This window comes from Euwallacea similis, chromosome 2 (genome assembly GCF_039881205.1).
Source record: "Euwallacea similis isolate ESF13 chromosome 2, ESF131.1, whole genome shotgun sequence".
NCBI lineage: Eukaryota > Metazoa > Arthropoda > Insecta > Coleoptera > Curculionidae > Euwallacea > Euwallacea similis.
In genome coordinates, this window is record NC_089610.1 from 7,168,971 (window position 1) to 7,181,172 (window position 12,202).

General features: G+C 36.4%; 3 protein-coding genes across 3 annotated transcripts; 1 reads left to right on the forward strand and 2 right to left on the reverse strand.

The window, feature by feature from the left end:
• Positions 1 to 1,046: 1,046 nt before the first annotated feature.
• RfC4 (replication factor C subunit RfC4) lies at positions 1,047 to 2,963 on the reverse strand. Its single transcript, XM_066405507.1, has 7 exons — positions 2,740 to 2,963; positions 2,558 to 2,669; positions 1,959 to 2,167; positions 1,709 to 1,904; positions 1,445 to 1,654; positions 1,283 to 1,396; positions 1,047 to 1,226 (listed from the first exon to the last, which is right to left on the reverse strand). Exons 1-7 carry the CDS (start codon positions 2,838 to 2,840, stop codon positions 1,116 to 1,118), a joined length of 1,053 nt encoding a protein of 350 aa, XP_066261604.1. The 5' UTR covers positions 2,841 to 2,963; the 3' UTR covers positions 1,047 to 1,115.
• Positions 2,964 to 3,324: 361 nt separating this feature from the next.
• Positions 3,325 to 8,344, forward strand: dlt (codanin-1 like protein dlt). The gene is made up of 12 exons (XM_066402761.1): positions 3,325 to 3,510; positions 3,568 to 3,659; positions 3,714 to 5,088; positions 5,142 to 5,415; positions 5,466 to 5,623; positions 6,040 to 6,567; positions 6,805 to 7,014; positions 7,066 to 7,332; positions 7,385 to 7,504; positions 7,558 to 7,720; positions 7,773 to 8,041; positions 8,099 to 8,344. Exons 1-12 carry the CDS (start codon positions 3,424 to 3,426, stop codon positions 8,216 to 8,218), a joined length of 3,663 nt encoding a protein of 1,220 aa, XP_066258858.1. The 5' UTR covers positions 3,325 to 3,423; the 3' UTR covers positions 8,219 to 8,344.
• Positions 8,345 to 8,387: 43 nt separating this feature from the next.
• On the reverse strand, positions 8,388 to 11,162 carry LOC136418267 (LDL receptor repeat-containing protein egg-2-like). The gene is made up of 7 exons (XM_066404289.1): positions 10,961 to 11,162; positions 10,672 to 10,907; positions 10,136 to 10,338; positions 9,067 to 9,187; positions 8,813 to 9,013; positions 8,640 to 8,759; positions 8,388 to 8,561 (listed from the first exon to the last, which is right to left on the reverse strand). Exons 1-7 carry the CDS (start codon positions 11,020 to 11,022, stop codon positions 8,407 to 8,409), a joined length of 1,098 nt encoding a protein of 365 aa, XP_066260386.1. The 5' UTR covers positions 11,023 to 11,162; the 3' UTR covers positions 8,388 to 8,406.
• Positions 11,163 to 12,202: the final 1,040 nt, after the last annotated feature.

The window sequence follows — 12,202 nt, forward strand, 5'->3', positions numbered from 1 at the left end:
TGGTTCTTTCCCCCTCATGTAATCCAGAGTGCTTTAGTGATGGCTTCGCACCTCCCCACGCTCGCCACTCTTCCGCCTTCCCATCACTGTCTATATCCTTCTGGTCCCGTATCCTGTTATTAACAATCCTGATTTACACATCCGACAGAAATATTTCTTCTTTTTTCGGAAATGGAAATTGTTCCTACGTGTTTGCGTTTTTTCCTGAAATGCTTCTCTTTGCGTTGTAACATCCATACGTGTATGGCCCTCCTTGGGTGTCCTTGGTGACATTTCGTCCTGATCTTCTATAGCCTTTCCTGTCGTGTTTGACCCAAGGGCTGGCTTCCAATGATGCAATAGGTTATTCCTTCTATTTTTCACGTCTGTTAGCTATCTTTTACTCTTCTGAAGTTAGTTACTCGGTCTCGGGGAAGGAGACATCTAGGGTTCACCATGTGGCGGCGCAAATAGGCGCAAATCTTTGACTTCATACATGATGAATCGATACTCTAATGATCTTCTTTGAAAAGCTCTAATAAACACTAAAACCTCAAGAAACGCTCTTTTTTGATAATCCATTTAATTCCATAGAAGACAATTGGCTAATTATATCAAAACGGCAATGAAGCCGATTCAACCATGCAATATCGTTTAACTAGCCAAATTTAATGTATTGGTACATATGTGGCCATTAAGGCAGGGTTATCCTGCAAGCAAACGACACTATGTGACGTTCCAAAGAGGAAATTTTAGCATTAGACTATACATTATAAGTCTTTAAATTTTTATAAATCAGTTTTAAGTGTTGGGTAAACAGATAAGGAAGTAAAGCGATGTTAGGATTTCATTGACCCGAATATTACGTTTTTGCTGATAACTAAACATTTGGAGCTTTCTCGTTCAAACTTTTAAAATAGTTTTTGCAAGATTTTAAGCGAATCTCGGTTTTTGTTTTAAATTAAAGCGTAATTTAACAACTAACCTGTTTGGCCTCTGCAAACATGACCAAAATTACTCGCAACTAACCAATTTTTTAGAGAATTAAAAAAAAAATACTGTTAGACAATTAAAATTTTTATTTAAAAGAAATCAAGTTGTATGAATTAGATACAAAATAATCAAAAAATTACATTCTACTTCTTCCCCACAAATTCAGCCACCTTACACAGCCTTGCCAGCAACCCTGACATCTGAACCAAAGTAGTCAACCCTTCGATAACTCTCTGATGACTCAAACCAATTTCCTAAAAATTAAGCTTCAACCCTTATCTCTATTAGCTAGTATACAGTCCAATCGCACCTTTATATAAGCCAATTTAACAGTCTCTTCCATATCCATATTTTTGCACACTTTAAAGATGTTCTTTATTATATCCTCAGCTGCATATCCCAGATTCCACAAATGCTCAATCACCTTTAAAACAACGTTTAATTCTGACATTATTTCTCGGAAACAAACAACCTTATAAGCAGTCCTAATATCACCGTCCAAACATGATTTCAGCATATCTTTGATGAGCATAGGATGAGGTTCATCGCAGACTTTGAAGACATTCGCCGAATTCACTTCCCCAAACCCATTATGAGTGGATTGTAAATTGTTTAAAGCTTGTCTCATATCGCCTTGAGCGGTAAAGACTATAGCTTCTAATCCATCCTCGGTGTAGTTTACCTTTAGAGAAATATCAAGTTACAGAATCGCATAATTCCCAAAAATACAATTTACGTTTTCTTTTTGGCAAATTTGTATCACACGCGCTAAGACTTGAGCATCAGTAAGCCGTGAGTATCTCAAAATGGCACAACGAGACTGAATGGGCTCAATTACTTTTTCGCTGTAATTGCAGGCCAAAGCAAATCTTGTAGTGTTGCTATACAGCTCCATGGTGCGCCTTAAGGCCTGTTGAGCTCCCTCAGTCATACTATAATGCTATTCTTAAAAACAATTTTTAACGAATTAATTTTCACGGATGTACCTATCGACTTCATCTAAAATAATGATTTTATGCTTGCCGGGTGGCAGAGTGACCTTCTGCTGGGCAAACATTTTTACTTTATTTCGGACTACATCTATTCCTCGGTCATTTGATGCGTTTAATTCTAAAACCGCGTCTTTGAATGCGGGTCCTAACATTATCTTCGCTAAGCAGAGGATTGTTGTAGTTTTACCAACACCAGGGGGGCCCTACAAAAGATATATGTGTTGATTTTCAAAAAAAATTTAAGTTACAGAGATTTAAAATTTTTTGGATTCATGTTTAATAGTTTAAATTAAACTTTTACAATGATTTCTTGATCCTACTTATTTTCTAACAAGGATAGTAATAACAATAGCAATTCCTTTGCCAAGTTGGTTCGGGTTTACTATAATATTTCTTTAGAATGTTCTTAAAATGTAAACCACCAGAAAATTCTTACAATAAACAAAGTAAGAAAACAACTCTCATCAACTCATTGAAAATCAATCTGTGCTAGAAAAAAATAGCCATACAATAAGTACTTCTAGTACTGAATATTAATATCGAAACTGACACTATTTTCATCATACTATATATAACATAAGTAAAAGTCTTACTGCAATGATGACATTGGGGACATTGCCTTGTCTCCCAAATACTGATAACCGAGTTATTGTGTCTTCATTTCCTACTATCTCTTGGAAGGTTTGAGGTCTGTATTTTTCTATCCTAGAGAAAGGTTTTAATGTACTACCTATGTAAATATTACTTAGTATTATTGATACTAATTGATGATTACCAAGGGAGATTGGAGGACCTTTTCGGCTTCTCTTCTTCTTTAGGTTTTGAAGGGCCTGCTTCATATTCGTCTACATCCATAACTTCCACAGTGTTGTTCATGTTAATTGTACATAGATTAAAAACAATTGTGCGCGTTTTTTACTATAATGCTCTAAGGCCTTTGAAGTTGGCGGAATATACGTTTTCTTTATTTTTTCCCCAAAATGTAATCATTTCCTTCTTCCCTCCAAGTTTTGAATTTGAGGTTATCGCATGAAATAGAGACTGACACCGACAGATCTAGATGAGGATCCTCTGATAGAGGTTCTTGAATACGTAACGAAAAGCCATTGATAATTTTTGACCATTGACATTTATGATACTTTAACCAATATTTCCTCATTCATTTCTTATCTCACTAATTCGATTTAATTTAATTATAAAATCTGATTTTTTATAATTTTATTTAAAATACGAAAAGCGTAATCTCATTTTTTTTTAATGCTTTTCAAGCTCTACGTATGCTCAAAGATTGATTCAATTGCTATCTCTATCTACTGGTGAATTTTTTTGACACTTTAACTGTCACTTTCAGTATAAAAAATCACTGAAACTGATTTTTTAAAAGTTTTTTATTGAAAAAACCTTTTATTAATTTTATCCCTAGCAAAATCATGCTAATTGTTGTGTTCTGTGTTAAATTATGGCTGATATTTTATTAAACAAAGTCATAAATCAAGAAATATCCAGTGCCTCATTGATAAAATGGCTTTTAATGGTATCCCCTCTGGTAAGAACCCTTTCAAAAAGTCCACCCCAATTTAAAGAGAAAACGGTTTTATTGTAGGACAATGAACATTTCAATGAAATTTGCGCTTGCAGAGTGAGTCAAATAGATTTCGCTACATTCTTCCTTAATTACATTCACAAGGTACTTAGGTGAGTACCTTAGTGAATAAAAGTCCTTGTATTGCTATAACCCACCCATTTCAGCGCCAGTGCTACCATAGATACTTCTCAGAAATTCAATTCTCTGAAACGAATTGAAAAGAAACAAATCAGCAAAAATTTTGAATCAGACAAATCATTTAAATCAAATTTATCAGCTCCAGGGCCTAGTCAAAAAATAACTCCAGAAACCCCTACTACTACATCTAAAGATTCCACTAGTAACAATGAAATTAATACCACTTTGATTTCACCTCTGTGTGAGCAATCCAGTCATTGTCTTCCTAGTAGCAGTGAACAAAATTTTGTAGAGAAGAAATCTGATAAACATGCAGTTTGTTTGGGGGATTTTTTGACTAGTCCTAAAAATCCTATTAAGAAAAAGAAGAAGTCTTTGCCGCCAACCCCTAAACCTGAAGTTTCTAAAAGGATTAGGCCCACAACGATAAGTTCAAGGCAATCTAACAGTGATTTTGGATCTAACCAAAACAGTTTTAACTTTCAACAAAATTCTGGAAGCACTTCTGAATCAACTGAAGACTACAATTCTTCAAATGGGGGAAGTTTGATTTCAAGAGCAAAACTAACAATACCATCTAATGTACATTATTCGGGTGATATCTCAAGTGGCACTCGTAGCATTAGTTTCTTAACACCATTAACCAAACCTGACAACTTAGGAAATAATTACCCACTTAAACCTTTGATGCAATTAGTAACTTATCGGGAAACTATAAGTCAGATGGTAGATATTTACAACACCATCGTGAAGAGTAAATTAATACTAAATATTACTAGTGAAGTGCATTTCCTTGTTTCCTTGGTTGTAACCAAACATGTTAATTATTTTGAGCATATTTCTGAAAAAAGAAGAGATCAGAACAAAATAAAAAATGATAATCAGTGCCTTCCACGCACTACATTAGAGAATGCTACTTTTTTTAAAAGTATGCACAATGTGACGTTTTTTGCTGTAAAGGCTTTAGAGGCACAAGCAAGTGAAATTAGCTTTTATGACAAGACGACTATTAGTCTGTTAGCAGAATGTAATAACCTTAAAGAGTTCTCTCCAGATTTGAATATAAATCTCTTGAAATGTGCTCTAGACAAACTAGAGAAACCAACCTTAGAACTGCCTTTCTCAGACTCAGAAACAGTCTGTTTTAATATTGACACTGACAACAAAGACAACTTTCCGGATCTGATCAGTTTTCAAGCCTTTCGAAAACAGAGAGACTTGTTTTACGATATTCTCACGATTTGGGAGAAGCAACATTTAACACCTGATTGGAATTTTGCTCTGGGTCTCGCTGGGAAAATCAGAAGTTTGCTCAATTTACACAGTGGTTGTGCAAACTTGATGCATTTGGCGAGACTGTTTAAGAACCAGTTATTGAGCAGCTGTGCCAAAGGACCTAAAGTAAGTTTCATGCTTTATAGTAATTGTATTTAAAAACATGTTTTTATTCCTAGGAGAAAGGGTTGTCGGATGATTCTTACCTTCCTTCTCTGCCAATAGATGCTGATAAATTGCGTATACTTACAAATAGACTGATTACTAAAGAAACCACAAATGGCATAAATACTGTGCCAACATTCTCAGGATATCAGGAATTTTTTAAGGAATTTATGGTTATTTCTTCAAACTACGGGTTTACTGTGAATCTTAGGGATTGCTTTATTGCCACTATAATTGAGCTGAATGACAGAAAATTTTATGTAGATGAGATAGATGAAAAAATTGCTGGTAAGTTACCTTTATTATTAATTTTTTGTTCATCACAAATCTCTTTTTAGGAGATGAATTGGATACAAGGAGAATATATATCAACTGTATAAAAGAGTTACGAGTATTGGCAAAATTCTTAGGTTTCTTGGAATCGCTTCCTTATAAATCTGATACTCCAATCACAAATGGGAACGTTATAGAATATCAAATTGAAATCAGGAAAAAGGTATAATGTTTAAAAAAGAGCACATTTCAAAATTCACCGTAAACAAGCAGGGGTTTGAATTCTTAAAATTTGTCATTAGTTATGGCATAGAAATAAGGAAAGATTCTAGAATTCCAGTGCAATGCTGTTATTGTATCTAAAAAAGAAGCCATCTACAACATTCGTTTTATCAACTGCTTATCATAATATAATATAATAACTATAACTGTGTTATCTATGCATATTTTGGTCAGAGTTGAACTGTTCAACACTCGCGCGTTCAAACAAGTGGATAGACAAAAGGCAATTTCAAAACAAAAATTCGATGTAATTTTAATACATTGCGCTGCGCTGCTATAAACATGGTGAATCGTGGACTGTGCTTAAACTTATGTTTTGTTTTTGAGGAGGGAGGAAATAATTGGTCAATTTTCCAGATACTACCAGCCCTTGACGTCAATTCTCTTCTTCGTTCTGCACTAGAAAATAACACCCTCATTTATCTGATCCCTTGGCTAACAAAGTACCTTGCAATGTTAGACCATGTAACCTTGAGGCTGCCCTATTATACGTCACTATTCACAATTTTATTCGACTTATATCAGAACATCGAGTCAGCGGATTGCATACCCCCATATAACGCATCAGTAATACGGCTGTCTTTAGGGTGGCTGTTCGATCTGCCCCATTTCCCTAATATGGAATACTTCAATTATTGCTCAAAGAGATTAAACGGTGCCATAGAAGCAAAAACATTCAGTGCGGTTCAAGGGTCAGTGAAAACCAGACGTCTAGATTGTACACCCATTGTTGATCAGAGTGTATTGTATTTGTGTTGTCCCTATTTAGATGAGATTAAGAGGGTGCTGTGCACAAATGCGTCTTATGGTACAGCGGCTGTGAAATATATAACTCCAGTTACAGCGACGGAGACCAGTAGCGACATGGTTAAAAAAAAAGTAGAGGTAAGTGGTGGTAGTTCAATAGTATTGTTTATTTACCAATCGTTTTTGTAAGAAGTAATGAAAAATGATTAAGATGTTAGCGCATCTTTAATATGAATAGATTAGTCTTCTTCACCATATCGTGGAGAAATCACTATTTGGCGACGGAATATTTGTTTTAAATCAACATTCTATTATTTTTCCTTTGTAACGTGTGATTGAGTTAACTTTTATAATATCTATCTATTCATTCTTCAGCAACAGCTCGAAGACGCTTTCTTCAGTTGCCAACCGGCTTCATTAAGAAGAACCTTGGAATTTATTTGCGAGCGAGTCGCATCTGCCGCTGTTAAACAAATTTGCTACTATTCGGTTCCTGTGGTTAAGAAAGCGGCTTTATCAGATCTCAAAGAGATTATCCTAAAAGTCGACAATATGAACCAGTATAGCGATGAAAAAGAGAGAGAGGTAAGTTATACGACTCTGTTTAACTTCGGAAATTAAAGTTAATTATTGCAGACTGCCCTTAAGAAGCAGGGTGCGATATTAGCACAAACGCATTTAGTAACATTCTTGAGCGTTTGCGAGATTGAAATGCAAAAGATTGCATGCGATAAAATGCCAATGGCAATAGAAGGTTTGCTTCCTGTAGACACCTTTGATGAAACTTTAGACGTTTGCGGTACAATTGCATATAAAATGTATACAGGGAGAGTGAAGAGGTGGATAACGAATCATGTGAACATAACATTGTTTACTAAGGATTTCGATGCTGAAATACACAAGGTTTTCACTAAAAACTCCGCACTAAGTCGCAGTAATTGAAGGCTTGTTTTAGGAGGTGATGAATAGGAGAGTGGAGAAGAATAAGCCCGTGTTTGTTTTGCCGCCTGGTGGCAGAGAATGCGACCATGACGAACAAGTTCTTAGCGGATTTAACATTTTAAATAAGATCAGAGTAAGTTAGAATATAGAATATGGAACTTTTTTACGGTAAAAGTATACTCTTAGGATGCTTGCTGTAAAGCCAGCACAGTATCTGCAGATATAACTGTGGATTTTGTGTTGCGCCTACTACAAGACGCCTATAGTAGTTTAACGCAGAGAAATGACGTGAACGATTTGATGATTTGTGTTGTCGCTACGACCACATTTGATTTTTATCTACTTATAGGTGGGTTTTTTGTTTGATGTGTTGTAAGTGTTTATGAATTCTTTGTTTTCAGTCGCTAACTATCAGGAAGTACTTTCACAGTCCTACGCTGACATAGAGGGCCTTTTATTGAATATATGGACGATTCCTCCGGCTTTAAATACCTCATTTAGAATGCTATTTTGCCCAAAAAATGTAAAAATACTTCAGTCCTCTCCAAACAAGAAATTAGCGTGGGATTTGTACGCAAAACTAGTTACCTATTTACTCAATAAGCACCTGATTGATTTAGAGGAGTTGGAATCGCAATGTACTGGGCTGTATCAAAAAACGTGGGAACCGGTAAGTGATTTTATCACGAATGACTTATTTACAATTTGATACTTATTTCTGTTTCAGGAAATTTTGGAATGTTTTTCGCATTTCCTTCAAAAATTGCTGACTTACAGTGGGTCGGAAGGCAAGGAAAACTTCGCTGCTCTTATTGAATTTTTGGCAGACTTTTGTCGAGATTTGTAATTGGTCCACGTCATTCGATAAAATTTGTTGATTATACATAGTTCTTTGACATAGCAGTAAGTTAATTTTATATTGTAATTAACCTTTTATTTGTGATACTTTGTCCTCGCTTTCTTAAGACATGTAAATAAACTCTTAGTAGTTGTATCAAAATATCTTTATTTCGATCCTAGTATAAAAAAGTATAATTATTTTTTACGGTTAATTTGTTGGCACCAAAGAGGCTCATCAGTCCTATCGCTGCAGTCAAAGACATTGTCGCAGAGTTTCTCTTTAGGAATGCATTGGCCATTGAGGCAAGGAATGTAATTTTCCTCACAGAAGGTGTTAGAAAAGTTGTCTTCTAAGGTGAAGAAGGTTTTAGAAAAGTTGTTTCTCTATCTAAAATTAAGCGAATTACTTTTTCTAAAGGGAAAATTACCTTTAAGGCACGTAATTTCGTCAGATTTATCCCAGCAATCCACTTTTCCGTTGCAATATTTATTCCTCTCCAGGCAAGATGTTTGGTTTCCGCATTGGAAGTGAGTTTCCAAGTTGCATTCTGCATTAAGTTCTGTAGTCTAATTAATCCTCGGAGAAATAATTAATTTTTACCGCAATTTTTCTCATCAAGCAAGTTTGAGCAATCGACTCGACCATCGCATCTCTTGCTCAAAGAAATACACATATTCTCGCAATTGAATGTATTCTCTGGGCATTGCAGCCGATTTTTGAGGTCCAAACATTGGTAGACGTGGAAATTTTTGTCCAGGTTTTTGCAGAATTGTGTGTTGATTTTGCACAAACCTCCACAACCTGAGAAAAATATAATTTATTAATAATTATGAGATTGATACAGAAATTTCTACCTGTCGGGTCATTTTTGTTTACTATTCGAACGCACTTCGGCCTCTCAATTTCGCTGGTTTTGAAGCAGATTTCGTTAATAGTGCAGTCACGACAATAGGGCGAAGTGGAATTAAAAGAAATCTGAAACTTGGAGCTATAGTTAATACAAATGAAAGAAAAAATTACAGACTTGTATACATCAAACCAGGTGCCACTGTGGAGTGCCCTTTATAAACATATCAGAGCGAAAAATCGATAGATCTAATATTAAATAACTTAATCGAGAAGGTTTCACAAGACTTCAAAAAGGGGGCTTTATGGCAGAAATATTCTTAGACATTGAAAGAGCGTTCAATATCTCGATTTCCCCGCAGGGTCCAAGAGGCTGGGTACGGGCCATGTCTTACACACAAAGTAGTAACCTCCTCTTTACCGAGCCCTACGGTCCGCTTTTGGAATCCGTACCAATTATTAATCTACTGTCTCTGATTGGACTGGGGGAGGTGGCTGCTCAGGCCTATGCCGACTACCTCGCCAGCATCATTCGTGGGCACATTAGCGAGAGCACATTGGTGTTACTCCAAGAGACTCGATATTGTGTAAGAAGGGCCGGGCAGATATCCCCCGATAGTCCTCTTTACAAAATGGAGAAAACTGAATCATCTAGAACCGCATTCACTTCAGGGGAATATCGGTCCATTTGAGATATGGGCGTAATGTTTTGGAGTAACTGTTATAAAATCTTTAACTGAAAAATACGATATTTGAGGTGAAGTATCGTTTTTGATATGCAAACGCTTCTGTGGGTAAAAATTGAGGCATTAAACCTAAAGTTTTTCGCTAACTTAAGGTAATGCTCGAGATAATCAAGATCGAGATTTTGCGATTTTAGTCCCTAGTTAATGCCTGGATTTTTGTAACTATTTACATCCAGCGTTATTAATGTGTAGCTGTAACATTGGCAAAACAGGGAAGGTTCCTGAAATACACATGTGTAAAGGTACCCTAAAACTGGGGTTTATGAAACATATAATCGGGCAGAGAAAAGGAGGGAGGTTGGTACTATCACAGGTAGATTACGAGATTTACCTTAGGGGTAGTGTCGTTTCCACCAGAAGCATTATTTCCCTTGCTCACTCCAGGGTATACCGTAGTTATGTTCGTTGGTTGATTTTCGTTGTTTGCAGTCTCCAAATCTCGCGTGACTGTTGTGTTTAAATAATTTTCTGTTGGAGCTATAATGGTGCTTAGATTCGGAACATTTTTGTTGTCCACCCTGAATATGTTAAAGTCTAAAACACAGGTAAAAAGAATTACAGGACCGAGCCCAGGGCAAATTTTAATTTAAGGCAGATTTATTAGTTTTGATCCACGAGTCTCAAAGAATTGAAAAAATATCGATAATCTCGATTTTATTTATTATTTACCTTGGACAAGTCTCATTCATGTGCATTGAAGTGTGACTTGAAATTAACACACAATCTGCTGTATAATGCAATTACATTTTTTATGATTACCATAAAATCCCAGTTATTACATCTTAATAACAACTAAAGCAAACAACCGAAAAAGCGTAGCGGTTGTCTTGAGACCATAAAAGAATTAATAAAAAAAATTTTACTCACCTAAAGAAAGTACGACACCCAAGAACAGTGCTATAATTATGCTCAGAAACACTGAAACGCAGAGGAAGACCAGGACTTTGCGCCTTTTTCCCCTCTTAGGGTCTTCATTACTCGCCCCTTGATTTATCCTCAAAACCCACTTATGTCCGAAAACATTATTTTTGACCAGGATATTTTTGTTATAATTGTTCTGATGCACTTCTCTGGAAATAGTCGATACTGACATGTTTTGGGACCTAAAAAACACACAAGAGGAAACATGCAATCAAAAAATTCGTCTTCATCTTACCATCTGGTCTTGTCATAGTAGTGCACTTTGGTGAGCTCCACATTGTTGGGCTGCAGGATCATGTCTGAACTGGCTCGGCACTAGACAAACACCAACATGCAGACTGATATAATATTGAATGTAAAGTGCATATTTTTCAATGGCAAATACGGAAGTTTTTTCAATACAAACATTGAGCACCGGCATCGGACCGTGGCATCCCCGAATGCCGGCTAAAGGTTGATTATTGGCCGGCACGTGACTTGTGCCAGCCGGTCATTATGCAACCACGTTTAGGGTTAATTTTATCTAGAACGAGGGGTGAACATAAGGCGAAGTTTCAGATGTTTCCCGTAGAAGGAGATAGATATGAAGAGAAAGAGAGTAGATGAGTTCTAGACAGGGTGTGCGTTGATGGAGCTCAGCCGTGGGGATCTCGGCGACCGCAGAAGGTGTGAGGTCGCTTAAATTGGAGCAAAGTTGCCCAATTTGGAATTCGAGAACGGCAAAATTTGAGCAATTCTCACGACTTCCGAAGGTATTCAGGAAAATCTGAAATTAAAAAAAAACATTTCTATTTTTTCCTCAGCTTATCTGGTGAGACGATTCAAAGAGGTCGACGCCTCATCAGTGCAACTTTACCTCTTCCTCAAAGTGCCGATGTCACATTTGAAATCCCACGTTTCGGCTTTCGGCAATCATCATTAACATTATTTTTTCTTATGGGCGCCATCTTGGAATTTTCACATATTTGAATTCGGTTTCCTTTCTGGCCGCGATCCATCACATGTTGAGGTTTAGTCTTGCAGTTTGGTAGAAGCTTAAGCGTGCCTGACTATGTCTGACGTCAGAACGCTAAGTGAAGACTTCACAGGACGCATTGGATTGTTTGCAGTCACAGATAGATCACTGGAAAACGTTCCAATTTCTCTTAAAAAATGAAATTTTACAGAAAAAATTATTCGAATACGGAATTTGAAAAACCATTCGAATATCCGAAGTATTCGATTATCGTTTTAGCCATCATTTATTAAGACTTGTTAATCACCGCTACTGATGAAATTTAACGCTTGGCTTCTCTTACTTGAATAAAGGGGCTATGTATACCAATTCATGTCAGGTGGCACAGTCCCTGCTGCACAGACACCTGAAACCATAGTGAAACATTACACTAACTTGAAACGTTTAAGGCACTTTAAAGCATTTATGAAGTGCTAATGGATAGAAGGGAATTTCGGGACGGAACAAATGGTATAGACTCAA

Bases quoted from the DNA above. Each gene is read 5' to 3' on its own strand.
- LOC136418267 (XM_066404289.1), bottom strand. From the start codon at position 11,022: ATGATCCTGCAGCCCAACAATGTGGAGCTCACCAAAGTGCACTACTAT. The intron at 10,908-10,960 runs GTAAGATGAAGA...TGTGTTTTTTAG, and splicing joins TACTATGACAAGACCAGATG to GTCCCAAAACATGTCAGTAT. The intron at 9,014-9,066 runs GTAGAAATTTCT...TATTTTTCTCAG, and splicing joins AAACAAAAATGACCCGACAG to GTTGTGGAGGTTTGTGCAAA.
- RfC4 (XM_066405507.1), bottom strand. From the start codon at position 2,840: ATGAACAACACTGTGGAAGTTATGGATGTAGACGAATATGAAGCAGGC. The intron at 2,168-2,557 runs GTAAGACTTTTA...TATCTTTTGTAG, and splicing joins TCCCCAATGTCATCATTGCA to GGCCCCCCTGGTGTTGGTAA. The intron at 1,397-1,444 runs GTTGTTTGTTTC...GTTGTTTTAAAG, and splicing joins ATATTAGGACTGCTTATAAG to GTGATTGAGCATTTGTGGAA.
- dlt (XM_066402761.1), top strand. From the start codon at position 3,424: ATGGCTGATATTTTATTAAACAAAGTCATAAATCAAGAAATATCCAGT. The intron at 5,416-5,465 runs GTAAGTTACCTT...ATCTCTTTTTAG, and splicing joins GATAGATGAAAAAATTGCTG to GAGATGAATTGGATACAAGG. The intron at 7,721-7,772 runs GTGGGTTTTTTG...CTTTGTTTTCAG, and splicing joins TGATTTTTATCTACTTATAG to TCGCTAACTATCAGGAAGTA.